The sequence below is a fragment of the Pezoporus flaviventris genome, unplaced genomic scaffold (assembly GCF_033815535.1).
Source record: "Pezoporus flaviventris isolate CSIRO_AGI_PZ_B2104156 unplaced genomic scaffold, CSIRO_AGI_Pfla_v1 ptg000031l, whole genome shotgun sequence".
Taxonomy (NCBI): domain Eukaryota; kingdom Metazoa; phylum Chordata; class Aves; order Psittaciformes; family Psittacidae; genus Pezoporus; species Pezoporus flaviventris.
Genome location: NW_026892579.1, coordinates 30,734,811 through 30,762,287, shown reverse-complemented (window position 1 = coordinate 30,762,287; position 27,477 = coordinate 30,734,811). Strand labels below are relative to the sequence as shown.

Below are 27,477 nucleotides of genomic sequence, written 5' to 3'. Positions count from 1 at the left end.
ACACATTCTTGTAGTTTGTATATTGTATTTTCCTCTAAAACAGATGTTGTCAACAATTGTTTGAGACAAACTGATGGACTAGATGGACTAATATTGTCATTCTATGTGGCTATTCCTATTTCCCAGAACAGCAGAAGCAATCATTCCATAAAGTTCAACAGCAAAAAAACCCAACCAAACATGAATGAATGGTTTTGGTATGTTGAATGCAAAGCAGATTAATAGCAATTGTGCCAGATGGTTCTCGCATATGCAGATATACAAAGTTTGGAGGATATAAATCAGGGCTAAGAGATGAAGAACTGGCTGTCCAAATGGCTTTAGTAAACAGATCATGAATTTTCATCTATACAACATTGGAGTGCAGCGCAAAAGGAAAATCACTGATTTTTGTTCTGGAATAAGTGCTGGAGATTGAAAATCCTCTGTGTAAAAGACAAATCAGTGATATGCAATGATCAATGATACACTGATGCCTCCCTCCCAGGGTGACTAAAATTTCCTACCTACAGCCATGTGTCAAGGAGAATAAGGTAACAGGTAACTAAATTCTCTGCTGTTTGTAGTAGAAGGCTTTTCCCCCAAAATGCCATAATTAATTATATGGTCATAATTAATGTGTTGCATAGGGAATTGTTGTTTGAGATAAAAATCAGAGAGAAACTAGAAGGTTATTCAGGTTGACAGTCGTTTAGCTCAGCTTTCCAGCTCAGCTAGTAGAGTGCCAGAACCCTCCTACTCTCAGGGGGTCCACAGCTCTCAGCCACAGTGTAACCATCACACTGGTGCTGAGGAAGCCACAGATGCCAATGCTTTGGGTTTCCTCATTTTGAAATTTAAGAACTTTAAAAGTAAAATTAGGTAAAATTTAAGATAAAATTAAGTATTGAAGCATATACATTTTGTTTTAGGGAAATTCACTTCCAGAAGAATACTTTCCTGCATTTTTTGCAGCCACTTATGCATGGCCTGAGTGGATTCATGATCCTCTGGATCAACGAAACTGTGGTGCATCCTGGGCTTTTTCAACCGCAAGTAAAATTATTTTTTTCTCCTTTAAAAAATATCTTCGATGTTAGGTGTGTGGTGAAAACTTGTATTGATTATTAATGGAGTAACTTCAGCTTGCTGTTCACTTTTTATCACCAACTAAGAACATTTACATTTCTACAGCTTTCCCTTTAAGTCATCCCGAAGTCTTAAGAAGTCCATCTAAGCTGTAGAGATTTGTTGGCTTTTCATAAGTTCATGTAACACAGGGAGGTGTTTTGGTGACAGAAAGCAGAAAATAAATTAACTAATGCACTTTTTTGTAATTGATAGAGTAACTTTTTAAAAACCTGCACCCCTTGCTTGCACAATTGCATTCTTGACTTCAAAGCTTAAAACGGGGGGGGGGGTTGTAATGGTAAATGTATGTTTACATTACCATTTACCATTGTCCAACCATTGCTATTCCAGCAAATTAAGTATAACCTTTTCAATAATTTTATGAGAAGAAAACCCTGAAACTGCTCAAATATTTGTGGAAGTAACCGTTTTCAGATTCGGCAAGAAAGGAAATGTCAGTAAGGTAATTCAAACTGCATGTGCTGCAACCTCTGGTTTTAGGAGAAATGGACACAAGTGTTTGTGTCACTTACACAAAAGAAGGTACAGCAATCATTTATGTTCATTTTTCTTATGTTGCAGTAAATCTCAGTATATATTGGTACATATAAAGATAGAGAAGAAAAATTTTGCAATCAGTCTTTTTGACTTAACCTGGCCAGTGGGTCCTCATGGGTGTAGGTTTCTGCAACCACTTCCTTAAATCACAGCAGTAAGAGAAGGAAAGGAACATTTAGTTCAATTAATCCCAGCTCCCTGGCAAAGAGACTGAAGGCACTCTGTTACTAATATGTCTTGTTCAGTGTAGCTATAAAAGAGGAAACCAAGAAAGCTTCTAGCAGCTCTCTGGACAAATTATTGCAAAGATGAACAGAGTTTACAGAAGGAAAGACTTTCCAGATCTTCAGTCTAAATTTTCCCTTTTGTAATTGAATCTTTTGTTCTTAATTCACATAGTTCTTTTCAATGTTAAATACTATGAGATGCCTTCCTATGTTGTTTAGGTGCCTCTAGCATTTTCAATCTGAATTTTCAATCCTTCTTGGTAAGATTAATTGTTGCTCAACAAATAGACAAACACTACTGCATCATTTTTTCTTATCATGAGTAATTCCTGTGAGTATTCCAGAGCTCTTCAGTAAAAAGTTTTTACATTTATGAAAATAAATTCACCTTCATCTGACATATCAAAAAAGTAAAGAACACAGTTGCTATCAGCTGCTATCAGCAGATTGACTCTTCTGAAGTCATGTCCAGAGTTCACTGAAGTTAGTGCTGATTTCAATAGTGCTTTAGATTTCAAGGTGGGTGCTTTTTATTCTTTTCAGGTTGAAAAATAAAGTTTAACAATAATAAAAATATAATTTAAGAACAGGTAATGGCTGGGATTGGGGCCTAATAATTGTTTCATTATCACTCATTAAAGAAAGGAAGAGTAGCTTAATTTCACACACAACTTAGCCTAGCCTGCCTTCAAATCAGTGCATAAATATATTAGTACTTAGAATTATGACTATCTGATTGAGTTCAGACATCTAAGGTGTCTGTCTCAGAAGAAAAATTTTGTGTAATAAGGGAGGGTGCTCCAATGAATCCCACTTCTACACATTAGTATGAACAATTCCAAATATTCTTTCCACTAAAACCAATACATTCAGTCTTGAATTTTTTCCTTCATAGGACTGTTCATTTTTGCCTTTCTTCTTTTTCTCAACTAAAGTAGGGAAGGTAAAAAAGGAAGAGGAGAGATTTGGAGATTCAGCTGCAGAGAGGTGGGGTAGTATTTGCATCTTCTGCTGAAGTCAAACAGAAATGAATATGCATTTACAAACATACTAGAAACCATCAGACTAAATTACGTAAATGCTTCATTTGTGTTTACATATATGGGACTTTATGATAACCAGTAAATCTGTTGATTTACAGCAAAGTTGCTCATGATGATTTGCAGTTTCACCATCCTCTCTCGAACATCTGTACTAATTAAATCTGTATTGTTTTGTAAAGGTATCTGCACAGACAAAAGATATTGAAGTTGTATTTCAGTCCCTATTTCACAATAACCAATGTGAAGCTGTAATTATTTGGTTTTGATAATGGAATATTTGTTTCAAAACAGGTGTTGCGGCAGATAGGATAACAATTCATTCTGGTGGTCAGATGACAGACAACCTTTCTGTTCAGAATTTGATCTCTTGTGATACCAGGAATCATGGATGTAATGGTGGAAGTATTGATGGTGCTTGGAGATATCTGAAAACGCATGGGTAAATATTTAATCCATCTGTCTAGGTAATTTTAACTTGGTCTAGTTGCTTAGGATACAGTGTTGCTTGTGCTACAATGATAATTTCTGACCTTTCAAAAAGAAGCATTCAGCTTTGCCCCGGTTAACCGTATTACTTCATCAAGACTGTCACTTTCTCTCATTTATACCTTCTTTAAATCACTTTTATGAAGAACAACCTAGCATTCCTGAAGAAGTGAGTGAAGATTATTTTGAATGAGAGCTCTCAGTGAGAAAACTTCAACCATCCTGCTCCCATTTAAGCCTTATTATATCTAGATGTTGTTATTAGCTGTAATACAACTGGGGAAAATGGTATCCTCTCTAAAGCAAGATAAACAAGAAAGCTTTTTATGTTAAAGACAATACTGTAAGGGGATTCAAAACTTCTATGGTTTTTGGGCTACAGGCTCTTCACATTAAACAACCTTGAGTAAGCAGGCAGTTGCATGAGACAACATTTTTAATATTCAAAAGATCAAACACTGTCTTTCTGTAAAGCAAATAGCAATCATCCCATCCCAAGATTGTGCCAGTATGCGACACTGTAACAAAGAGTATATCTAGACATTTTTCAGGTGGGACTAAGCAAAGTTAACATCTCTCAAACTCCACACAAAGAGCTAGAAGCTTTTTTAAAATTACATATAATAATTTTTAGAATCACAGAATGATTTAGCTTGGTATGAAGTTTTGGAGGTCACCTAGTCCAACTTTCTGCTCGAAGCATGACTAACTCTGAAATTAGATCAGGTTGCTCAGGCCATACCCCCTGTCATATTCTGAGTATCTCCAAGAATGGAGGTTCCACAGCCTTTCCTTCAGGACCACTTTTGTGGTCAAACATTTGCTTTTTCATATATCTAATCAGCATATTCCTTAGTACAGCCTGTGATGGTACCTTTCAGCTTTTCACTGTGTATCTCCAAGAAGAGTCTTGCTCTGTCTCCTCTACAACCTCTCGTTACATAGTGAAAGGCAGTAATTAGATTCCCTTTTAGCTTTCATTTCTCTGGGCTGAGCAAATCTAGCTGCCTCACCCTCTCTTTCCATATCATGTGCTTCAGACCTCTAAGTGCCTTCCATTGGATTTGCTCAGTTTGTCAGTGTTTTCACTGGGGATCCCATACAGTACCGCACATGTAACCACAAAAGTGACAATTTGAAGAGAATAATAACTTCTCACAATGTCTTGGCTATATTCTTGATAAGACAAGCCAGTATTGATTGTCTGTGTTTGCTGGGAGGGCCCACTGCTAATCCGTGTTCATCTTTGTGCCCATCAGGACCACAGGTCCTTCTCTGTGAAACTGCACAGGCAATGCCCTTCCAGTACTTCTGCATGGGCAGCTCTGGCTCAGAAGCAGGATTATTTTCTGCCTTCCTTGAACTTCATGAAGTTTCTGTCAGCTCATTTCTCTAGCCTGTGATGTTGCTCTGAATGAAAGGACTGCTAAACACTAACCACTCCCCACCAATTTGGCATCCTCCACAAATTTACTGAGGGTGCCTTACTGCTTTATGTCCCACTGTCCAGATCTCTATTGAGATGCAAGGTAGTGCTGTCGCTGTGTTGGCTCATGAAGAAAGTCACTAGCAAACAGGCACCAGTTACTTTGATCATTTGGCCTGTCAGCATGCCAGTTCAGTTCACTTACTGACCTTGTAAGCAACTCATAGAATCATAGAATAGTTAGGGTTGGAAAGGATCTTCAGATCATCTACTTCCAACCCTCCTGCCATGGGCAGGGACACCTCACACTAAACCATGTCACCCAAGGTTCTGTCCAACCTGGCCTTGAACACCACCAGGGATGGAGCATTCACAGCTTCTCTGGGCAACCTATTCCAGTGCCTCACCACCCTAACAGGAAAGAATTTCTTCCTTATATCCAATCTAAACTTCCCCTGTTTAAGTTTGAACCGTTACCCCTTGTCCTATCACTACAGTCCCTAATGAAGAGTCCCTCCCCAGCATCCCTGTAGGCCCCCTTCAGATACTGGAAGGCTGCTATGAGGTCTCCACGCAGCCTTCCCTTCTCCAGGATGAACAGCCCCAACTTTCTCAGCGTGTCTTCATATGAGAGGAGCTCCAGTCCCCTGATCATTCTCGTGGCCCTCCTCTGGACTTGTTCCAACATTTCCATGTCCTTCTTATGTCGAGGACACCAGAACTGCACACAGTACTCCAGGTGAGGTCTCCCGAGAGCAGAGTAGAGGGGCAGGATCACCTCCTTCAACCTGCTGGTCATGCTCCTTTTGATGCAGCCCAGGATATGGTTGGCTTTCTGGGTTGTGAGCGCACACTGCTGGCATCTAGTCCAGTAAGCTAGAACACCACCACAGAAGACCATGCTGAAAACACTCATGAAGTCAAGGAAAATGATGTCCACTGCTTTTCTTATTCTCTGTAGAGGCAGTCATTTCATCATGGCCAGGTCATCTCATCATCTCATCATGGTGAGATATAACTTACCATGGTAAATCTGCCTGTTCTCAGTCAACCTCTTGAATTTCATGTGCCTGGAAATGGCTCCCAGGAGAATATGGAACAACCAGATATTATATACTGTGTTACATTCTGCTGTTTCTCAGCATAAATTATAGAAAATTTTTTATCTTTTTTGCTTACTACCAAAATCTGTTTCCTCTCTCACTTTCATACCCTTACTCTAGCTTTGATATGCCTGATACTGACAGACAGAAGTATCTTGGGTGTGCTGTCTGTCAACTTTAAATTTTAGTTTAAAAACAAACAAAGAAACAAACCATGGAAAGAGCAAAAGAATGTCAGGCATGATGCATCGGATGTCATATTTGACATGGCAGCCTGTAATCTAAATGAAGACCAAAGCACTGTCATTCACACAGACACAGTATAAAGAGTGATCATTCTGATTTCTTCAAGTGTACCAAGCTATTTCTGATCTGACAGGGATTTTGTGTTGTTATGTGGAGAATTTACATCAAGTGTTCCTCTGTCTTTCTGTCTCAGGGTTTAAAGGTTTTAAGTGTGAGACCCTTTAGTTGAACGATTACTGTGGGCGCTAATGGATTCTATCCAAAAACCCATCAACAACTAATGGGGGGTTTTACCTCATGGGCAGAAGCTTCATTCATGAACAGATGAAAATTATAACTTAACATTTTAACCAACACTTTTCTGTAAGTAGAAGAACAGGCTCCTTTAGTCAGTAACTCATGTTCCTAAGACAGTAAATACTCTTTCTCACTGGATTGTTTGCTTGATTACGATGTTGAGGGCAGGAGCACAAGAATTGCCAGTGTTGCTAAGAGATCCATTTTAATAAGTATTGTCTCCACAGCAGTTGGAGCAATCTAATTGTAGAGGAAAAGCCAAAAAGAATGCAACAATAAGAAAACTGCCTAGTCTTCTGTTCCCTCTGACTGTTATTTCTTCATGGGCATAACCACCATGAGCCCATAGTAGTAAGACTCTTCCTGTACCGGAAAGCTAAATTTCTTTTACCTGAAGCAGTGTGGGTAGTGTCACTGCCTGTTCTGCAGAGGCAGATTAAGTGTACAAGGGTTAATTTATTTCTATAAGGAAAATGTAACGGGCTGAGACTGTATGAGGTACTTGGTTATCAACCAAGCTGTACTCACACAGGAGCTCATGCTGGTGTAAACGAAGTAGTGAAAAGATTGCTCTCTCTCTGACCGCAGAGCACCAGTGTGAAAATGGTGTGCAGAGCAGGCTTTCTGACTCCTGTGAGGCTGGAAGCGTACAGGTAGGGCACCTGAGTTCGCCAGAGCACACGTGGGAGCTGTCTTTTCACCTCCCAATTCCCCAGTACTTGCATTATTGCTCAGTCACCTGAGATGGCTTGTGGTATTCACCAGCTTCTTGCAGCTTATTGGTGATCAGTGATGAGTGATTAAAGAATCTGCCAGGCAGTTGTGAGAACAACCACAGTTTTTTTGAGACTATCTAGATCTCCAATACATCTTCACAGTCTGAGACTATTTTCTTAGTCGTTTATCCAGTTTTCTTGTCCCCACAGGGTCAGATGCCACATGTACAACATCACTGAGCTCTCACAGGCCTTTGCTGGCTGCCCATTCTTGTCCCTGATCACTAATTCATCATCAGTGTACTACTACACTGATGATATGTCTTACTCAACTATTTTTATAAACAACATTCTTTAATCCTGATGTTCTTTCCTCAAGTTTAAATGATATTTCGAGTCCTCTTCCAAGAGTTCCAGACACAAATAAACACCTTACGGAAAATATTCAAATATTTCTGAGGACAGATACTGGAAGCACGCAACAATGGCTATGCTGTACCTGAGAAAGGGTCCATCTAGCCCAATATTTTGTCTTTGACAGTGGCCAAGAGTAAATAGTACAGACAACAACGAAAAACAGAATAAACATTTTTGATTCATTGGACTGATAATTGAATAATTTTTGTAGCTGAAACCCTATAATCCATAACTATTTACTTTTGACAATGAAAAAAAAGATGTAAATTTATGATATAAAAGTCTGAAGTGTCTTTTGAATGAGCCCTGTTAAATAGTGCTTGCTTCCTTGCACTTTCAGGTGACTTTTATTTATGAACCAATATATTGCAATCAATTTTTTTCATTATCTCCATTCCTTGCAATAGGGAGAAAGTGCATTGATTTTCTTTGTGGGCTTGTAAATTTTCACAGCAGGTGTTCAATACTGTTTTAAATCTTCTGTTTTCCCGATTTCTGAAGTATGCTTATCTCATGATTTTGATAGATTTTGAGGAAAATCAAGTGCTGACTTAGACTATCCTCACTGAAGTCAATGAAAGACCTTCATAAAGCTCAAGGTTAGGCCAGTGCTAGGACCTGACTTGTCAGAATCACTGAGCACCCAGTTAATAGTGAAATCTCTCCAGGTGGAGCAGAATCACTGTCAAACTCTCTCTCTCTCTCTTTCTCCATCGATTAAAGAATAAATCCATATTCTATTTCTATTTATTATTAATTTTAGACATTTCAGTTGCAAGCCACAATTTAGGAGAAATCAGTGTGGTTTGAAAACACCTATTTTATCTAGTAAGGGAAATGAAAAGATTATAGACTTCAATAATGAGGAAGAAACATTTTTTTTTCATATAGTAAAAGGTTACACGTTTGAACAAAACTACTGCTTCTAATCAGGGCTTGATCTGATTTGTACCTTGGGCTGTTAGCAATTTCCAGGTATGATAAGGATGTTATTGCTATTAGTTTTGGTCAACTTGCTAATAACATAATCTAATATTTGAGATTATATTCTCACCTCACAATTCAGATGTGATAAAATTCAACACAATTCAAATATGATAAAACCGCAAGAAATTTCATTAGATTGAACATATAAAAATGACTTCAGATAAATTCTCTCAAGAATGTAGGAACACACTGGAGACTTTTGTTGCTTCTCTCTGAATGCTGCTTTCTCCTGGTAGTATTTTTCTATATGTGTATGTATCTGCACATATAAATGCATTCTTATTTATTTCTCTATTTTATTTTTCCTCTATGACTTTTCTGGCAAGGTCTTTCTGAAATGCATTTAATGTTAACTGTTCTGATGCTTCAGCATGTACGAACTCATGTTTCAGTAAAGAGCTGTTGAATTCTGTTAATCATGACTGCAGAATATGGCTAGTGAAAGGATTCAAAAGTGACTGTTAGTCCAGAATGAATCATCATGTTTGGATTACCACACAGCTCCAGTATGCCAGTGTGTCACTCGGTGCTTCACTTCTATTGCCATAGAAGTAAGACCCATCCATGCAGAACCTGTGACAACTCCAGAGGGACAATCCAACTGAAAGGAGGGGAAAAAAAATCCCTACTCCAGGAATGAATTTTTACTTTGCTGTCTCTCTCTGAGATGTTTGTAAGTACACCTGAGGAATAGCGTCATGCCATTTCTTACACAGGGTTGCAATCACCTGCTCCTGCCCTGCCTATACCAGATCATGCTCTGAGGAGGGTATCTGTTCACCTTACTTGCCTTAAAGGCCTGATTACACTCATCAGCAGTATATTTCTTTTGGAACTTGGTGATCAGTGGTGACTAGAATGATTATGTATGTAGAGATAGATATATTTTATAAATATATTTTATAGACGCATTTATTAGAGATAGAAACATTTTATATTTACATATATGATATGTCTAAATATACAAAACAAAGGTTTCTTTTTATCTAACAATAGAAGCAAAACATAAGAAATTTTTAAATTATTAATAACAGCTCATGTATATTTGGCCTAAATACATTCCCCACTGGAAATCTGGGAATCCAGAATAATTTCAGATATTCAGAAAGGAATAAAAGAGGTTGCCAGTGAGTACCTAAGTAACGACACCCTAACAACCTAACAACTTTGGATGGAAAATCCCTTTTCAAGCAGGCAGAATTACTGCTTTTTTGATCTTCTGTGTGTGTTCGTCTAGTTCAGGCAGAAAGAATTTGGTAATCAAAAAGACATTCTCTTCGGGTCAATTTTTATACCACCAAATGATAATGGGAAAATGCCATGACTTACTCAAAGTAGCTGAAGCATGTATGTACTCAGCTTGTAAAATTCCTGGCAACTAAGTATACACAGGTAAGCACAAATGAAAAAAAAAACTAGAACATTAAATGAAATACAGATTTTATTTCTTCAGGTTCAGAAAGTTCAGGACAATTGGTGAGCTACTTAAGTGCATATCCTTTCAATAAGACTGCCTATTTTAAAATATTCTGCTTCAATGAACTATTTAATTAGACTCTTTAAAAGGAACCCTCCCATAAGCCTCCATGGCACTGTACAGAAATGAGTATGTTGTTTTGGAAACATCTAGCAGTGCAAAGTAGAAAACTAGACGATTGCAATATCTCATAACAAGGATAAAATAATAAGTGGAAGATTCAGTGCACCTTTGAGATTGTTAGTAGGTGCATTTTAAATACACACTTTTTCCTTCATTTTAGTGAAGTAAAAAGGATGTTCAACTAAGCCAAGCAGTCAAAATGGCTGAACAATTCATGGTAAACTACTTGAAACAAACTTACTGTATGAAGCAGCAATTCATTTGATGTATTGCCAAGGTAAAGAATTAAAACACTTCCTTACCTTTCCTTGAAACAACCTCATTTTTATTGCCCTTTTCCATTGAATGCAATGAAGGCTCCTAACCTGTGCTTCAAAGATCATTTGATTTTAGCACTTTGGAGATTTTCAAATACAAAATTAGCATGGGTATAAGTCACAGGTGAGTTATCACAACACCTCCTCAATCACTCAACTGTCAAAAATCAGTTAAATGTCTTTAAGCCTTTAAAGCCTATAACTAGAAATAGAATCATAGAATCATGGAATAGTTAGGGTTGGAAAGGACTTTAAGAACATCAAGTTCCAGCCCCTCTGCCGTGGGTAGGGACAACTCACACTAAACCATGGCACCCAAGGCTCGGTCCAACTTGGTCTTGAGCACCACCAGGGATGGAGCATTCACAACTTCTTCGGGCAACCCATTCCAGTGCCTCACCACCCTAACAGGAAAGAACTTCTTCCTTATATCCAATCTAAACTTCCCCTGTTTAAGTTTGAACCGTTACCCCTTGTCCTGTCACTACAGTCCCTAATGAAGAGTCCCTCCCCAGCATCCCTGTAGGCCCCCTTCAGATACTGGAAGGCTGCTATGAGGTCTCCACGCAGCCTTCCCTTCTCCAGGATGAACAGCCCCAACTTTCTCAGCGTGTCTTCATATGAGAGGAGCTCCCGTCCCCTGATCATCCTCGTGGCCTTCCTCTGGACTTGTTCCAACATTTCCATGTCCTTTTTATGTTGAGGACACCAGAACTGCACACAATACTCCAAGTGATGTCTCATGAATGTGTTGGACAGATAAAATCTTCGTTATTGGAAGATTTTTTTTTTTCTTTAAAAAAAAAAAAAGGCAATACATAGAGTCACAGAATAGTTAGGGTTGGAAAGCACCTTAAGGTCATCTAGTTCCAACCTCCTGCCAGGGGTAGGGTCACCTTACACTGGACTAGGTTGCTCAAAGCCTTATCCAACCTGGCCTTGAACATTTCCAGGGATGGGGGAGCCACAACTTCTCTGGGCAAACTGTGCCAGTGTCTCACCACCTTCATAATGAATCATTTCTTCCTAACATCTGATCTAAATCTATCCCCTTTCAATACAAAGCCATTACCTCTTGTTCTATCACTATACGCCCTTGTAAAAAGTCTGTTTTCAGCTTTCTTGTAGGCCTCTTTAGGTACTGAAAGGCTGATATAAGGTCTCCCATGAGCCTTCTCTTCTCCAGGCTGAAGAACTCCCACTTAGCCTGTTTTCATAGGAGACATGTATTTGCTATTACACGTTTCCCCCATTATTCTTTACATAAATGAATTTTTGCACATTGAAATCTTTGATAGAATGAACTGCCCAGTAATTACTTGAATTTATATTTTTAAATTAATCTTTGTAGAATATGGAATTTAATTTAAAAGTGTTAAAAATTACTTATATTTTCTTTATATAAACTCTAAAACTTTGAAATTGAAAGTTTTAATGCAGATTTATAATAAATGGTAGGAAAAATTAAATTGCTCTATGTGTGACCAAAAACTCTCTAAGCATTCAGAAAATATTTTGAGATAGATATTTTTCTAAGAAATAGCGAACATAATTTTAGAGATGTAGATGCCCCTGTGATATCATGCCACAACCTGTCATTTATTTTCCTCGAGAGGCTCATTGCTGCCAATAATCAGGAACTGATAGGAGGACCCCTGTGGCCTGAGCCCCGTGGGATAGTCCCCAGGCTTTTGTGCACACTGAACTTCACAAAGTTTGTCTCTGTTTGCTCTTTGGTCCACATTCACTTCCAAACATAAACCTGTCTTTCCACTAAGGAACAGTCTGAATGTTACTGCAAAATAACCAAGCTGTGAAATTGCAGGAAGTCCCACCTCTCTGGTACCTATGCATTCTCACCTGTTTTGTCATATATTTTGTCAGTGTTCCAACTTAAAATAAAACTATAAAAATGTTTAAGGAAGTTTTTTATCAACTTTTTTTTTTTTTTTTTAAATAACTAAACAGGGTTGTGTCCTATGCTTGTTATCCATCATTTTGGAAGAGCCACCTGGAGCCATCAGGTGAAAGTCACTGTTATGTGTCAAGCGAATATGGGAAAAACCATACAAATGGACCATGTCCAAATGCTTTGGTGGAATCCAATCGGTTATACCGGTGTGCCGCCCACTACAGGGTCTCCTCAAAAGTAAGTTAATGCTGTTCACCCATTGTCTCACTCAGTTTTCTCCTCTGGGGCTTGAAAATTATCTGGCATATGGAAATATGTTCACTTTACTTAAAGACTGGAGCTGTGACTTTTTTCCTGTGTATTACCCTTGTATTTTCAGAAGAGTTCAAATTCTTTATAGCTTCTCAGTTTTACATCATCTTTTTAAAGCTGCTGCTTGTGGTACTTATTAGAGATAGAAAAGAAAGCATGCAGTCATAACTGCGTTAGTGCTTCTTAAACATGCTTCTGAAAGTTTTGTTCATTTGGCAAACTAAATATTGTCTAGCAGAAATACAAGTACAATCGTACATTCATATCATCCATACATAGATGTTATGTACATAATTGTAAATTAGTATGAGTTTTAATTTTATGTAATAGAATGTGTTATCTTCTCTTGCCCTCTCTGCTGTTGTTCTTACCTTCCTTCAGGAAACTGATATAATGAAAGAAATCATGGACAAAGGACCAGTGCAAGGTATGGTAAGTTTGGAAAATGATAATATTATTATTGAAATAATTGAAGTGTGCAATGTCCCTGTATCAAAATATTAGAAAACGCAAATTATATTCCACAGTGAATAGGACAGACATATGCACTGTAGTTCATCCAGGGATGTTTGGTGGGCAACTAGTGCCCCTAAAGTTGGATATACTGCAACATAGACTATGATGAGTAAAATGGTCTTGAGCTGGATTTGTTGAAAATCTGTGTGCTGGAAATGTGCCTTTTTCCCATGACATTTTCTTGCTTATTGATGAAATAGTAATTTGGGGATGTGCAGGAGGAGGTAAACGTTAGCAAAGCTCTCCTCTTTAGGGCTGATATTGATTCCCCATTAGCTGAGCCTAACCCACCAAGCCTGAAGGCAATGGTGCAGTATATGGGCCCTCCAACAAATCATTAAGTTCTGGAATACTTCCAGAATTCTCCCTTTCAGAACCCAAATATTCGTGGTTGTAGAGGGCTGCTAGTTTTGAAATTCTGTGCTGAACCCTGCAATGGAGATCCCTGACCTCTTAGAGAAATAAAGAGACTTCAGCAAGGAATGAGGAACTGCAGAAATGTTGTTTAGCCTGAACACTGTCTGTTTGGAGTCACTGATGGTGCTGGCAGCACTTGAAAATGCAGGTTCCTGCTCAACCCTCAGGTCAGTGTAACTGGAGAGGTTGAGAGCTGTGGAGTTTGGGGTGATGGGGAAATGTCATAGTTCAGGATGTCCACCCATCTTGAAGAAAAAACCAAAGCCTTTTACTTCAGGTGACTTCTGTGTTTCTATTGCCCTCAATTATATGGCAAATTATCATGACCTCCAATTTATTATCAAAATGGTCTTGATTCTTAGATTTAATTCATTTCAGTATGTCATGCAGTTGAAATTACTTATTAAAGCTCTTTTTGTGGGAAGTTGCAATTAATCTGAAGCTCAAACTTGACAAGCTCAAAATCATCAGTCCTTTTTGTTCTACTCAAGTTTGTTTGCTCAAGGAAAATATTCTTTCTCATGCTGCATTTGATCTAGAAGTGAATGCAGTAATTTCTGCTGGCTTTAAGAAAATGAAAAGATTACTATCCTCAAGAAAAATTTTGGGGCTTCTCTCTAATATTGCATTTGTAGTCCATGTATATACAGTTTGCTGGATTAATCTGTCATTACTAAATCTTCCACATAAAATAATCTATGTTCAGCCATTTGTTAGGTTTTAACCACACAATAATTCATACAATTTTTCTTTTTAAATGTCAATGCTTTTTCAGAGAAAATGTCTAGTCAGGTTAAGGTAATGCTGTTTGTAGAAAAATCTGAAGAAGAGTTTATGACTGAGAGTGTGTATGACTGAGTAAAATCACATTCCATTTTTTCTTTTTGTTATAATGAGATTTTTAAGAGTCCTAATTATGACTCAGTAGTTCACCACTGATTCTCTCTTCTATCTTCCTGTACTACAAATGAAATTAGTGCATACTTCTAATTTTCAAATCATATCATACTTTTTTTTTTTTCCCCAAAACTTTCTGCAAAAGGTCTTCTACCGAAAGAGATTTTTCCATTATTTATTCACTTGTCATTCCTCAAGAAGTTACAAAGTGTTTATAACCAGTCTTATCTAATATGTAATGTTTAATAGCTGGAAAATATTCAAGATCCTTTCAAGATCATGATGTAGAAAGTCATCCTGTTTGATCATGAATGTACATGGATTTGGGGCATATTGAATGTTAAGGAAAATGCATATTTTTTAACAATTATGAAACAGTATGTGTAGGAATGTAGTTGAAAAGTTTCTCCTATACAGCTGTCAAATTTGAATGACAATTTGTCTCTGACATACCTCATTGTTTTAATGGGTCAGGAACTGAGCTATTAGCACTTTTAGATGCAAATAATGAACACTAGTTTTTTAAAAAAATCTGATTTCAAATAAACACAGTGAAGCTTCATCAATGCTTTAAAAGCATTCAAATGAACAATCTAATGTTGCCCATTTGTCTTTTTTTTAAAATGGACTTTCGATAATGTTCTGATAGTTATAATGCTGATGAAGGAAAGCAATCCTTCCTGTCACAGTAGTCAGTCTCAATCAAAAGAAAAAGAAACACATTCTTGGTAATACATTAAAGTTTTGACCCTGCGAAGGTTATAATTTCAGCTATTATGATATTGGAAAGAAAAAAGGTGTATTTAATTTGCTAACACAAGAAAAAGATCCGGAGAAAATACTAGGCTACATTAATGTACAGCGTTACACTCTAGTTCTTTTTGTAGCAAGTGCTTTTAGTTCTTTATATCTTCATATGTCTATGAGACACAAATTCTTATTTAAGAATTTTATAATCTACTTCTTTTATATGTACAGATCTGACAGCTCAGCGTGACTGTGGTAGCTGATACATGAGTTACTGTCAACCTTAGGAAAATCACTAGCTCTACTGATTCATTAATAATCCATTCATTTCGGAAAATACAAAGTCTCTTCTACATGGGAGGGAACAAAGTTGGCTGGTGGACTGTGATCATCTCATCCTGTCCAAGTCACAATCCATATCAGGACAGAGTTACGAAATAAAATATTTCAGTGCTTGATTTTGAATTATCATCTCACTGTCTACCTTACACTTCACATACCCAACTCACTTTATTCCAAAGACTGTATCATTATTTAGCTCCTGATTGCAGGGATATATACACACATAGGTAAATAGATATGCAAATACACAGGTATATATATTTGCATATATAGAGAAATATATATTCATACACGCACACATAATGGAGATATGTAATCGTGGATAAAATTCTCTCACATAGACTAAAGTTATTCTGGAAATACACTTCAAATTTTCTATTTCATTTTAGTGGAAATAATTTAGATATGTTTCTTCTCAGAGCCAAGTACATGTTTTTGACTTAGAGCTCCTGATAAAGAATAAATTGTTTTCTGAAACTGAATATATGGAACTTGATTTCAAATAACAATGTGATTTAGAAATGAAACTACCTTATCCTGTCTCAGCCTGATGATAGATGTGATCTTCTAACCTCAGACCTACTGTGGGAGAAGTGAATTCTGCAGTCCTTGCACTCACCCCTATTTCTTTGCCTCCCTTTGGCCAAGATATCAAAACAAAATCCAGGGAAGCTTCTACAATATTTTTTTAAAAGACTGATCACCTGCGCTTCTCCTCTGACATCCTCACCTGGACTAAGGCCAGTGGGAGTCTTTTTTTCCCTTTCTGTTCCTCTGTACTGTTTTAAAACTCTCCCTCCACAAGCTTCTCTGAATCTCAGAAACCTCAACAGCTGGAATTTTGCATAGCAGTACAGGGACACCAGCAGGAGTTAAACTCCTAGCTCTATACAGTGGTGAGCCTAGGGGGAGGGAGGGAATAAACCTTTGCAGAGAGCTCTAACAGAGTCCTGAGCTTGCAGCTAGAAACCAAGAATAAAGTGTCATGGTTTAAACCCAGTCAGGCAACTTGTTCACTCACTCCCAGTGAGTGGTGCCAGGCTGACAACAATCGAGGACCCCCCCTTCTTGCCCTCCCCCTGCTCCCGGAGGGACGGAGAGGAGAGTCAAAAAGAATGCATTATTTTCCAGTCTATTGCTGTCAATATGTGTGAGCTCTGGTTCTGCAGACAACTTGGCAGAAGATGTAACATTATTCATTAAAAGCATTTAACTTTTTTTCTGATTTAAATGATTTATCTCTCCCCCAGACTTGCCACCTAGGTAGCATCATGGCTGCTTATTCCACATGCATTTTTGTTGGCATACATTTTTTATGTGAGAGACCTCATTAGCAAAGTATTTTTTTAGCCAGGTTTCCTGGGCATATGGGCTCATTTGACCATTTATTTAGCTGTTTTCTTTCATCCCCTAAAATTTGTGAATGTTTTCTGTGTTCAGCCAAGTATGATAGAGGCCAAGAGGTTATAAAAATAGTTAATTTCCTTTGAGTTTATGCAGGTAGGAAAAAAGAAATTTGAAAGTATGCCAGACAGAAAAAAACTGCAGCATGAGCTCACCTTAATGGATACCACAGATCTATACCAGGCACATACAGTATAAATGGTCCAATCACATAAAAATGGTCAGTACAATACATATTTACTTTATGGAACTCCCAAGATGCAAGACTGTAGGAAACTGGATTTTACTAATTCTTATGTTCCAAGATGTGTGGCAGTCTAAGACTGTTAAAATCATAAGCTAAAACTAAGTTGAAGTTAAGCTCTTATGTAATGCTTCTCATTCACTGGATTCTAAAGGTAATGCAAACCGGGAAATACTTTCATTTCTCTGGATCTGTAGCCCAGATATAACAAGGCAAATGATACTAAGGTGGAAGACCAAATGTGGAAAATAAACTAAACAAATTTTTCATAAAGGAGAAATGAATGATATTCCTAGGAAATAATGAATAAAAATAAAATTCAAATTGCAATCTTCATTCTTTGGCATAAAATGCCAAGCTCATCAGCTCTTCAGTCTTACACTTTTATGGATACAGAGGAGGTTTATTCCCACACTTTTAGCTGAAAGGCATAATGAACATATATACAATTTAGTTTTCCGTAAGAAGATTGCTGTGTACTTATTGCGCTGTATCTGGGTTTCATAAAAAGGCATACAGGTTACTCCACTGTATTTCACAGGATATGCATTGTCTGTTAAATACTTCTCCTGAATATGCAGGTGCCTGTCAGAACTGAGGATTTTGTACATGAACCTTGATATTTGTTTTATTGAACTGGATTTCAATGGAACTGAGAAAACATAAGTAAACCTACACAAAGCAATATTTCTTCTCATTGTACTGGAAAAAGTCTATGATAGGGAATTTTTATGACATAGAAACCCAATTAATTTGACAAGAGACCTTTGAGGGAACTCTGTTAGAATATTTCTCTCGGATCACTCACAGCAGTGAACTTCTGAAATAAGTGAATTTAGTGTAATTGCAAAGTACACTTACACAGTCCAACACACAAAAAAATCTCACTGGTAAAATGCAAGGAGAAAACAAGAATTGAAGAAATATTTGCTGACTGCTGATTTTTCCTGGTTTTTGTTGTTTGGTTTATTTTTTAGCTATAATGAAAGTGTATGAAGATTTTTTCCTTTACAAAGGGGGAATCTATAGACACTCCCAAAAAGCAGGATCTAGATGGAAAACTCATTCAGTCAAACTCCTTGGGTGAGTAAAGTGTATTCTTTTCCCTTTTTCTCTGTCAGTGATGAACACTATAAAATGTCAATAGCCAGTCTAGAACTCAAACATTTCATTTCCAGAGGTGGAGCACTGTTAACTCCTAATGTAAAATGTGAATCTTCACCATTAAGTCTAAAACTGCTCTTTGATACAGGTTTTAATATCTTCAAGATTAAACTATCAGTTTTTCATGTCATTAATTTGTTTGAATTAGTTTGAATGTAAAATGTGTGGCTTGGGTGTAAAAAACCTTCACCCAAGCTATATGTGCCATATGTTGTTTTATTGAGCAAAGAATAATGCAAACTCCTTGACCTACATGAAATAATCACTAGAATTTCACTAAAGTTGGACTTCAACTAAAACTATTGATGATTATTGCATTCTGCTTAGCTGAGATGATTCCTAGAGGAAGGAAAAGGAGCAGAGACATGCTGACACATAGGGTAAAAAATGTTGGGGTTTCATGTGGGTTGATATTTATTTAGATGGATTTTTTAGTTATAACTGCTTTTGTAAAAGAGATTAAATATTTGTAAAGAGCTGGTGAATGAAGTTGCTAAGCCACTGGCCATCATATTTGAGAAATCATGGCTGTCAGGTGAAGTTCCCAACTACTGGAAAAAGGGAAATATAACCCCCATTTTCAAGAAGGGGAAAATGGATGACCCAGGGAATCACAGACCAGTCAGTCTCACCTCTGTGCCTGGCAAAATCTTGGAGCAGATTCTCCTGGAAGGCATGCTAAGGCACATGAAAATCAACAAGGTGCTTGGTGACAGCCAGCATGGCTTCACTAAGGAGAAATCCTGCCTGACCAATTTGGTGGCCTTCTATGATGGGGCTACGGAACAGATGGACAGGGGTAGAGCAGTTGATGGCATCTACCTGGACTTGTGCAAAGCGTTCAACACTGTCCCACACGACATCCTTGTCTCTAAATTGGAGAGACATCAATTTGATGGATGGACCACTCGGTGGATAAAGAACTGGCTGGATGGCCGCACAAAAGGAGTTGTGGTCAATGGCTCAATGTCCGGCTGGAGACCAGTAACAAGTGGTGTCCCTCAGGGATTGGTGTTGGGACTGGTCTTGTTTAACGTCTTCGTCGCTGACATGGACAGTGGGATTGAGTGCGCCCTCAGCAAGTTTCCGATGACACCAAGTTGTGTGGTTCGGTTGATACGCTGGAGGGAAGGAATGCCATCCAGAGGGACCTTGACACACTTGTGAGGTGGGCTGATGCCAACCTCATGAAGTTTAACCATGGCAAGTGCAAGGTCCTACACCTCAGTCAGAGCAATCCCAGGCACAGCTACAGGTTGGGCAGAGAAGAGATTCAGAGCGGCCCTGCAGAGAAAGACTTGGGGGTGTTGGTTGATGAGAAAATGAACATGAGCCGGCATTGTGCACTTGCAGCCCAGAAAGCCAACCGTATCCTGGGCTGCATCAAAAGAAGCGTGACCAGCAGGTCAAAGGAGGTGATCCTGCCCCACTACTCTGCTCTTGTGAGACCTCACTTGGAGTATTGTGTGCAGTTCTTGTGTCCTCAACATAAAAAGGACATGGAAATGTTGGAACAAGTCCAGAGAAGCACCACAAGGATGATCAGGGGACTTGAGCACCTCCCGTATGAAGACAGGCTGAGAAAGCTGGGGCTGTTCAGCCTGGAGAAGGGAAGGCTGCATGGAGACCTCATAGCAGCCTTCCAGTATCTGAAGAGGGCCTATAGGGATGCTGGGGAGGGACTCTTCATTAGGGACATTTAGTGATAGGACAAGGGGTATCCTTGGATATAAGGAGGAAATTCTTTCCTCTTAGGGTGGTGAGGCACTGGAATGGGTTGCCCAGAGAGGTTGTGAATGCTCCATCCCTGGCAGTGTTCAAGACCAGGCTGGACAAGGCCTTGGGTGATATGTTTTAGTGTGAGGTGTCCCTGCCCATGGCAGGGGGCTTGGAAGTAGATGATCTTAAGGTCCTTTCCAACCCTAACTATTCTATGATTCTATGAAAAGGCAGCCATAATAGTGAATGATCATATTGAACTGGTATTTCTAATCTCTCAGAAGCATTTCTGAGGTCTTAAACTGCCCATGAATTTTGCAATATATAAGGTGCAGAGTTATAGAATGAAAATAAATTTTGGTGAAGCCTAGAATAGCTATTTGTACAAACCCTGAAATGCACATACAAACTAAGTGATCGTTTAATTATAAGGATTGTAAATCCACTGACTGGTTTCCCTTCTTTTGCAACTTGAAATTACTAGTTATTTTATTTTGAAGGCTCCTTATTTATAAAATCAGCTCTTATGAGACTATGCGTCTATCTCCAGTGAGCTATTATGTGACCTCAGGCTCAGGGAGAGAGTGGGAAAAGACAGAACAGCATGGAAGCAGGACAGAAAAATATGGAACAGCCAGCTGGAAACTGTGGTTGCAGATAGATAGCAGACAATTTAGGTTTGATCACAGTTTACATGGACAGCGTAATAGGGCTTTCAGCAATTCAAAGGCAGGACGGACTGACCCCACTGACATTTAGAGAAAGTAGGATCTCTCAAGCAGTTTCTGTGTCTGTATTCCAAAGAGAAGGAGGTTAGCAGAAAAAGCAAGTAACAGAGACTGGGTTTCATAATAGCTAAATTTTGATGTGCAATAGTCAGATTCCTATCTCACAACTGGGCACCCATGGTGTTACCTTCCATGACTATTCTTCTGCTCTGTCCTGGTAAACATGAGTTGAATTGCTTTGCTGGATCTTATTTCTTTCTGCTGACTATAAAAGAACCTGTGGAGTAACATCAGACTTACATAGATAACATTAGAATTAGATTGGACTAGAGGAATTTCACTTGTAATAGAATCATAAAGTAGCTTAAAATCAAAATGACCATCTGAATGATACATAATATTTATAGTAAGATAGTGTCTTCAGAATGTCTTGCATATTTATGTTTGTGTATATGTACGGACTTATGTGTATATACATATACATATTACAACTCTTAATGGCACCAGAATGAAAACAAGATGAGAAAGCACAATGAAAATGCAAATAGCAAGTGGGACTAAGGAAGATAAATTGGTCAAAGTTTGGTAATTTTAAATTTTTCTTCTGTGCACTGTTATTTTAAGAAGATTAATGACTGACATGGGAAACTGCCACCTTTATCTCAAGGCCTCTTAATAATCAAAGTAGATCAAATTCATATCAAAGATGAACTTGATAGCAGATTCATCTCTCAAATCTATACATTTCACCTAAAGTTGCTGAACAAACCTGTCAAGCTTATTCTATAGCAAAGCCTCTGTAAAATCAGCGCTTTTTTTTTTTTTTTTTCTAATCTTCTTTTCCTGCTGCTCTTAGTTCCACCTAGGAAAAGATGACAGAAATGTAGTATCCATAGGGAAAGAAAACATGAGGCAGATTTATTAATGGTGTAAAGATGCCAAAGTCTGTTCAGCATAGAGGAATTACATTTGCTTATATAGCTACAGTTCTAGTTTAAATATAATCTTTACAAAGTTGGGCATAGTGAAGTAAAGTATCCATCATTAATGTCTGCAGCCTGTTCAGACAAATCTTCTCTCAGATTCTCTCCTCTGCATTACTTCAGTATCAGTGTCAAGCTGTGATATCTGAAAAAAAGCTCAAAAAGCCTTAAAAAAGCTGTATCTGCTGATCCCCTGACAGTGAAAAATTCAGAAAGGCCCCAAACTCCCAATACTTTGGCTACAATCAGATCTATGGATTGCCACCTCAAGGCTTGAAGGGGACAAAACCAATTTTATTAAAAGCCTTAGATACTGTTTCACAAACAAAATAGATTTTTAGGTGTTTGGAAGGTGATCAGAATGACAAAGGACTTTCATAAAAGGACATTGAGGGTTTTACATCAAGTGGAAACACTTTTTCCCCTCTATTTTTATCAGTGATTCACTGGAAGCTTTAAATTCAATAGTGCAGCAGATTAAATGGCATTGAAACATCTATGCCCTGAAAAAACTTCAGTTGAATGTTACTTAACATGAAAAACTATACTAATGGATATAAAATTGACATGTGAGGCAAAACCTTTTGTTTTAGTATTGAGGAAATAGTCAGAGCAACAGCACTGCAAGATTTAATAAACAATTGACTCACCTGTGCAAAGTCCAAAGGCTTGAAATAGATAACTGTGACTCCTATTAGTGACATCGCATATTTTGGCTTTGAACACACTGTTTTTGTTTTCCTCTTCACTTGTCCTCACTGAGCTTAGATTCAGAATAACAACAAATAAGTAACTTCTTAAACCAACAAAAGTCATGACCCAAATTATTTTTTCCTGACTAAAATCTTGGTTTGAGTTTTCTTTTTTTTTAAGGGCAGGGTGGAAATCTACTTTGTTGATTGTACATTTATCAAACAATCAACATCAGATATTATAGTTTAAAAATTAAACAGTAACACCTCTGTCCTGGGTTCAGCAGTAGCAGTCATGTTTCTCCTTTGTGGTAGCTGGTGCAGCGCTGTGGTTTGAGTAGCAACTGTACTTGTTGCTGGGGGTGGCACAGCTGCTGTGCTTGGAGCTGGGGTAACCGCGCTGTCTGTTGCAGTCGAAGTTTGAGCAGCTGCTGTACTTGCTGCTGGGGTAGCTGCTCTGTTCATTGCAGCCAAAGTTTGAGTAGCGACTGTACTTGTCACTGGGGGTGGTGAAGCTGCTGTGCCTGGAGCTGGAGTAGCTGTGCTGACTGTTGCTTTGCCCTCAGATCCACCGACATTCTTTTCCTTTTGAAGGTGCTGGATAGTGTTGAACAAGGCCCTGTAAGCATAGGCCAAGCCCCAGCACGTTGCCATGATTTGTCCATCTCTGGTATGGCCAGAATGACCACACACCTCATTTAAGTGTGTTATTAATTCTTCTGGATTTTGCACTTGTTCGGTAGTGAAATTCCGAAGTACTGGAGGGGCCCACTGACCTAGATACCTGCCCATACTATCCCACGCACCCTGCCACTCATGGCTGTCCAGCCTCAGGGAAAATCTCTTGGTCCTCCTACATCATCGTTTGACCCCAGACAAGACCCAAACCTGACTCTGCTTAACTCTTGAAATCAGTAGTGGGCAAAACACACTCTGTATGCGTGCTAGCATGGTGATTCCCATCACGATCAGCAAACAAGTCTCAACAGTATTAAAAGGCCATTCAAAAACTTCAAAACTCTCAAATGTAAATGGTCTGGAGGGATGACTGGGAGGGTAAAAGGATGTCTCCTTCACAGGTTGAGCACCTGAGAAGGAGAAAAAAGATGTGTAATCGCTAAGCACTTCTATTATATACCTCCCAAAATACAAAGGTGGTGACCACACTGGGAACATAAGCCAGATCAGTTTCATGATCAATGATTCTATTTTATTACAAGTCATTACCATAAAGTACAATGAGACAAAAACCTTAGCCCAAGCCCCACACTTGAAAAACACTAATACAGCAAATACCGGATGGAAGTAAGATATGATATACTGAAACTGTGAGATCAAGAGGAACAACCTTGAGAGCCAATAAATCAGCATTGTGATGAGTGACTATTAATCCAGTCAGATCTGTCATTATCTCAACCCCTCATGCCCCACGTTGGGCGCCAAAAAGAACTGTCGTGGTTTAAACCCAGTCAGGCAACTCATTCACTCACTCCCAGTGAGTGGTGCCGGGCTGACAACAATCGAGGCCCCCCCCCCCACTGGGGCTCTCTCCTTCCCTGCTCCCAGAGGAAGGGGGAGGAGGATCGAAAGAGTTACCCCCCACCCTGGGCATGACGTGCTGTGGTATGGAATACCTCCTTGGCTAGCCTGGGTCAGGCGCCCCGTCTCTGCTTCCTCACAGCTTCCCCTCCTCCCTGGCAGAGCATGAGCCTCACAAAGTCCTTGGTCAGGGTAAACATCACTGAGCAACAACCGAAAACATCGGTTTCACCAACACTGTTCCCAGGCTGGAAGTCAAAGTGAGGATGGGACCGGCCGGGCTAGGCCGGGCCAGGCTGTGCTGGGCTGGGCAGGGCTGGGGGTGCCTCTGTGGCAGGGTCCCAGAGGGGCCCGGCCTCCAGCCAGGTGGAGGTAGGGGACAATCGGATTTACTGGACTGTGTGGATCAGATGGCCTGGCACATCAGTCCCACAGAAGTATAAGGCTCTAGTAGATACCGGTGCACAGTGTACCGTCGTGCCATCAAGCTATCAAGGGTGAAATCCATCTATATTTCTGGAGTGACAGGAGGATCCCAAGAGTTGACTGTGCTGGAGGCTGAAATCAGCCTGACTGGGAGGGAATGGCAAAAGCACCCTATTGTGACTGGTCCAGAGGCTCCATGCATCCTCGGCATAGACTACCTCAAGAGAGGGTACTTCAAAGACCCAAAAGGGTACCGATGGGCTTTTGGTATTGTTGCTTTGGAGACTGAGGAAATTGAGCAGCTGTCCACCTTGCCTGGTCTCTCAGAAGATCCCTCTGCTGTGGGGTTGCTGAAAGTTGAAGAGCAACAAGTGCCAATTGCGACCACAACAGTGCACCGGCGGCAATATCGCACCAACCGAGACTCCCTGATTCCCATCCATCAGCTGATCCGTAGACTGGAGAGTCAGGGGGTGATCAGCAGGACTCGCTCACCCTTCAATAGCCCCATATGGCCAGTGCGAAAGTCTAATGGAGAATGGAGACTAACAGTAGACTATCGTGGCCTGAATGAAGTCACACCACCATTGAGTGCTGCCGTACCGGACGTGCTAGAACTTCAGTATGAACTAGAGTCAAAGGCAGCCAAGTGGTATGTCACGATTGATATTGCCAATGCATTTTTCTCCATTCCTTTGGCAGCAGAGTGCAGGCCACAGTTTGCTTTTACTTGGAGGGGTGTCCAGTTCACTTGGAACCCACTGCCCCAGGGGTGGAAACACAGCCCTACCATTTGCCATGGACTGATCCAGACTGCACTGGAACAGGGGCAAGCTCCAGAACACCTGCAATACATTGATGACATTATTGTGTGGGGTGATACAGTAGAAGAAGTCTTTGAGAAGGGGAGGAAAATAATCCAAATCCTGCTGAAAGCCGGTTTTGCCATAAAACGGAGTAAGGTCAAGGGACCTGCACAGGAGATTCAATTTTTGGGAATAAAATGGCAAGATGGACGTAGACAGATCCCCACAGATGTGATCAACAAGATAACAGCAATGTCTCCACCAACTAATAAGAAAGAAACGCAAGCTTTCTTGGGTGCAGTGGGGTTCTGGAGAATGCACATCCCGAATTACAGTTCGATTGTAAGCTCTCTCTATCATGTGACCCAGAAGAAGAATGATTTTAAATGGGGCCCTGAGCAACAACAAGCCTTTGAGCAAATTAAACACGAGATAGTTCATGCAGTAGCCCTTGGAGCAGCCCAGACCAGGCCAGATGTAAAAAATGTGCTGTACACTGCAGCTGGGGAGAATGGTCCTACCTGGAGCCTCTGGCAGAAAGCTCCAGGGGAGACTCGAGGTCGACCCCTTGGCTTTTGGAGTCGGGGATACAAAGGATCTGAGGCCAGCTATACCCCAACTGAGAAAGAGATACTGGCAGCCTATGAAGGGGTTCGAAAGTGATTGGCACTGAAGCACAGCTCCTCCTGGCACCCTGGTTTCCCGTGCTGGGCTGGATGTTCAAAGGCAGGGTCTCCTCTACACATCATGCAACTGATGCTACATGGAGTAAATGGGCTGCACTAATTACACAACGAACTCGAATAGGAAATCTCAGTGGTCCAGGCATTCTAGAAGTCATCATGGACTGGCCAGAGGGCAAAGATTTTGGAATGTCACCAAAGGAGGAGGCGGTGTGTGCTGAAGAGGCCCCACCATATAATAAACTGTCAGAAAGTGAAAAGCAGTATGCCTTGTTTACTGATGGGTCCTGCCGTATTGTGGGAAAGCATCGGAGATGGAAGGCAGCTGTATGGCGTCCTGGACAACAAGTTGCAGAAACTGCTGAAGGAGAGGGTGAATTGAGTCAGTTTGCCGAGGTGAAAGCCATCCAGCTGGCCCTGGACATTGCTGAACGAGAAAAGTGGCCAGTACTTTATCTCTATACTGACTCATGGATGGTGGCAAATGCCCTGTGGGGGTGGTTGAAGCAATGGAAGCAGAGCAACTGGCAACGCAGAGGTAAACCCATCTGGGCTGCTGCACTGTGGAAAGATATTGCTGCCAGGGTGCAGAACCTGGTGGTGAAGGTACGTCATGTAGATGCCCATGTACCCAAGAGTTGGGCCACTGAGGAACACCAGAACAACCAACAAGTGGATAAAGCGGCTAAGATTGAAGTGGCTCAGATGGACTTAGATTGGCAACATAAAGGTGAATTATTTTTGGCCCGGTGGGCCCATGACACTTCAGGCCATCAGGGCAGAGATGCAACATATAGATGGGTCTGTGACCGAGGGGTGGACTTAACAATGGACACTATTGCCCAGGTTATTCATGAGTGTGAAACATGTGCTGCAATTAAACAAGCTAAGCGGTTAAAGCCTCTTTGGTACGGAGGACGATGGTTAAAGTATAAATATGGGGAGGCCTGGCAGATTGACTATATCACACTGCCACCAACCCGCCAAGGCAAGCGCCATGTGCTTACCATGGTGGAAGCAACCACCGGGTGGCTGGAAACACATGCTGTGCCCCGTGCCACTGCCCGGAACACTATTCTGGGCCTTGAGAAACAGATTTTGTGGCGACACGGCACCCCAGAGAGAATTGAGTCAGACAATGGGACTCATTTCCAAAATAACCTTATAGATATTTGGGCCAAAGAGCATGGCATTGAGTGGGTATATCACATCCACTACCATGCACCAGCCTCTGGGAAAATCGAACCGTACAATGGGCTGTTAAAAACTACACTGAGAGCAATGGGTGGGGGAACTTTCAAGCATTGGGATACACACTTACCAAAGGCCACCTGGTTGGTCAACACCAGAGGTTCTGCCAACAGGGCTGGCCCAGCCCAGTCAGAACTTTTACATATTGTAGAGGGGGACAAA

General features: G+C 40.0%; 1 protein-coding gene across 1 annotated transcript in view; it reads left to right on the top strand.

Annotated features, from left to right (window-relative positions):
* The window catches only part of TINAG (tubulointerstitial nephritis antigen), a 55,429-nt gene that overhangs the window by 17,208 nt on the left and 10,744 nt on the right, over positions 1-27,477 (top strand). The window contains exons 5-9 of the mRNA XM_061460601.1: positions 912-1,035; positions 3,230-3,377; positions 12,502-12,682; positions 13,139-13,184; positions 18,302-18,407. Coding sequence (XP_061316585.1) covers positions 912-1,035; positions 3,230-3,377; positions 12,502-12,682; positions 13,139-13,184; positions 18,302-18,407 — 605 coding nt within the window. The remainder of the gene's footprint in view (positions 1-911; positions 1,036-3,229; positions 3,378-12,501; positions 12,683-13,138; positions 13,185-18,301; positions 18,408-27,477) is intronic.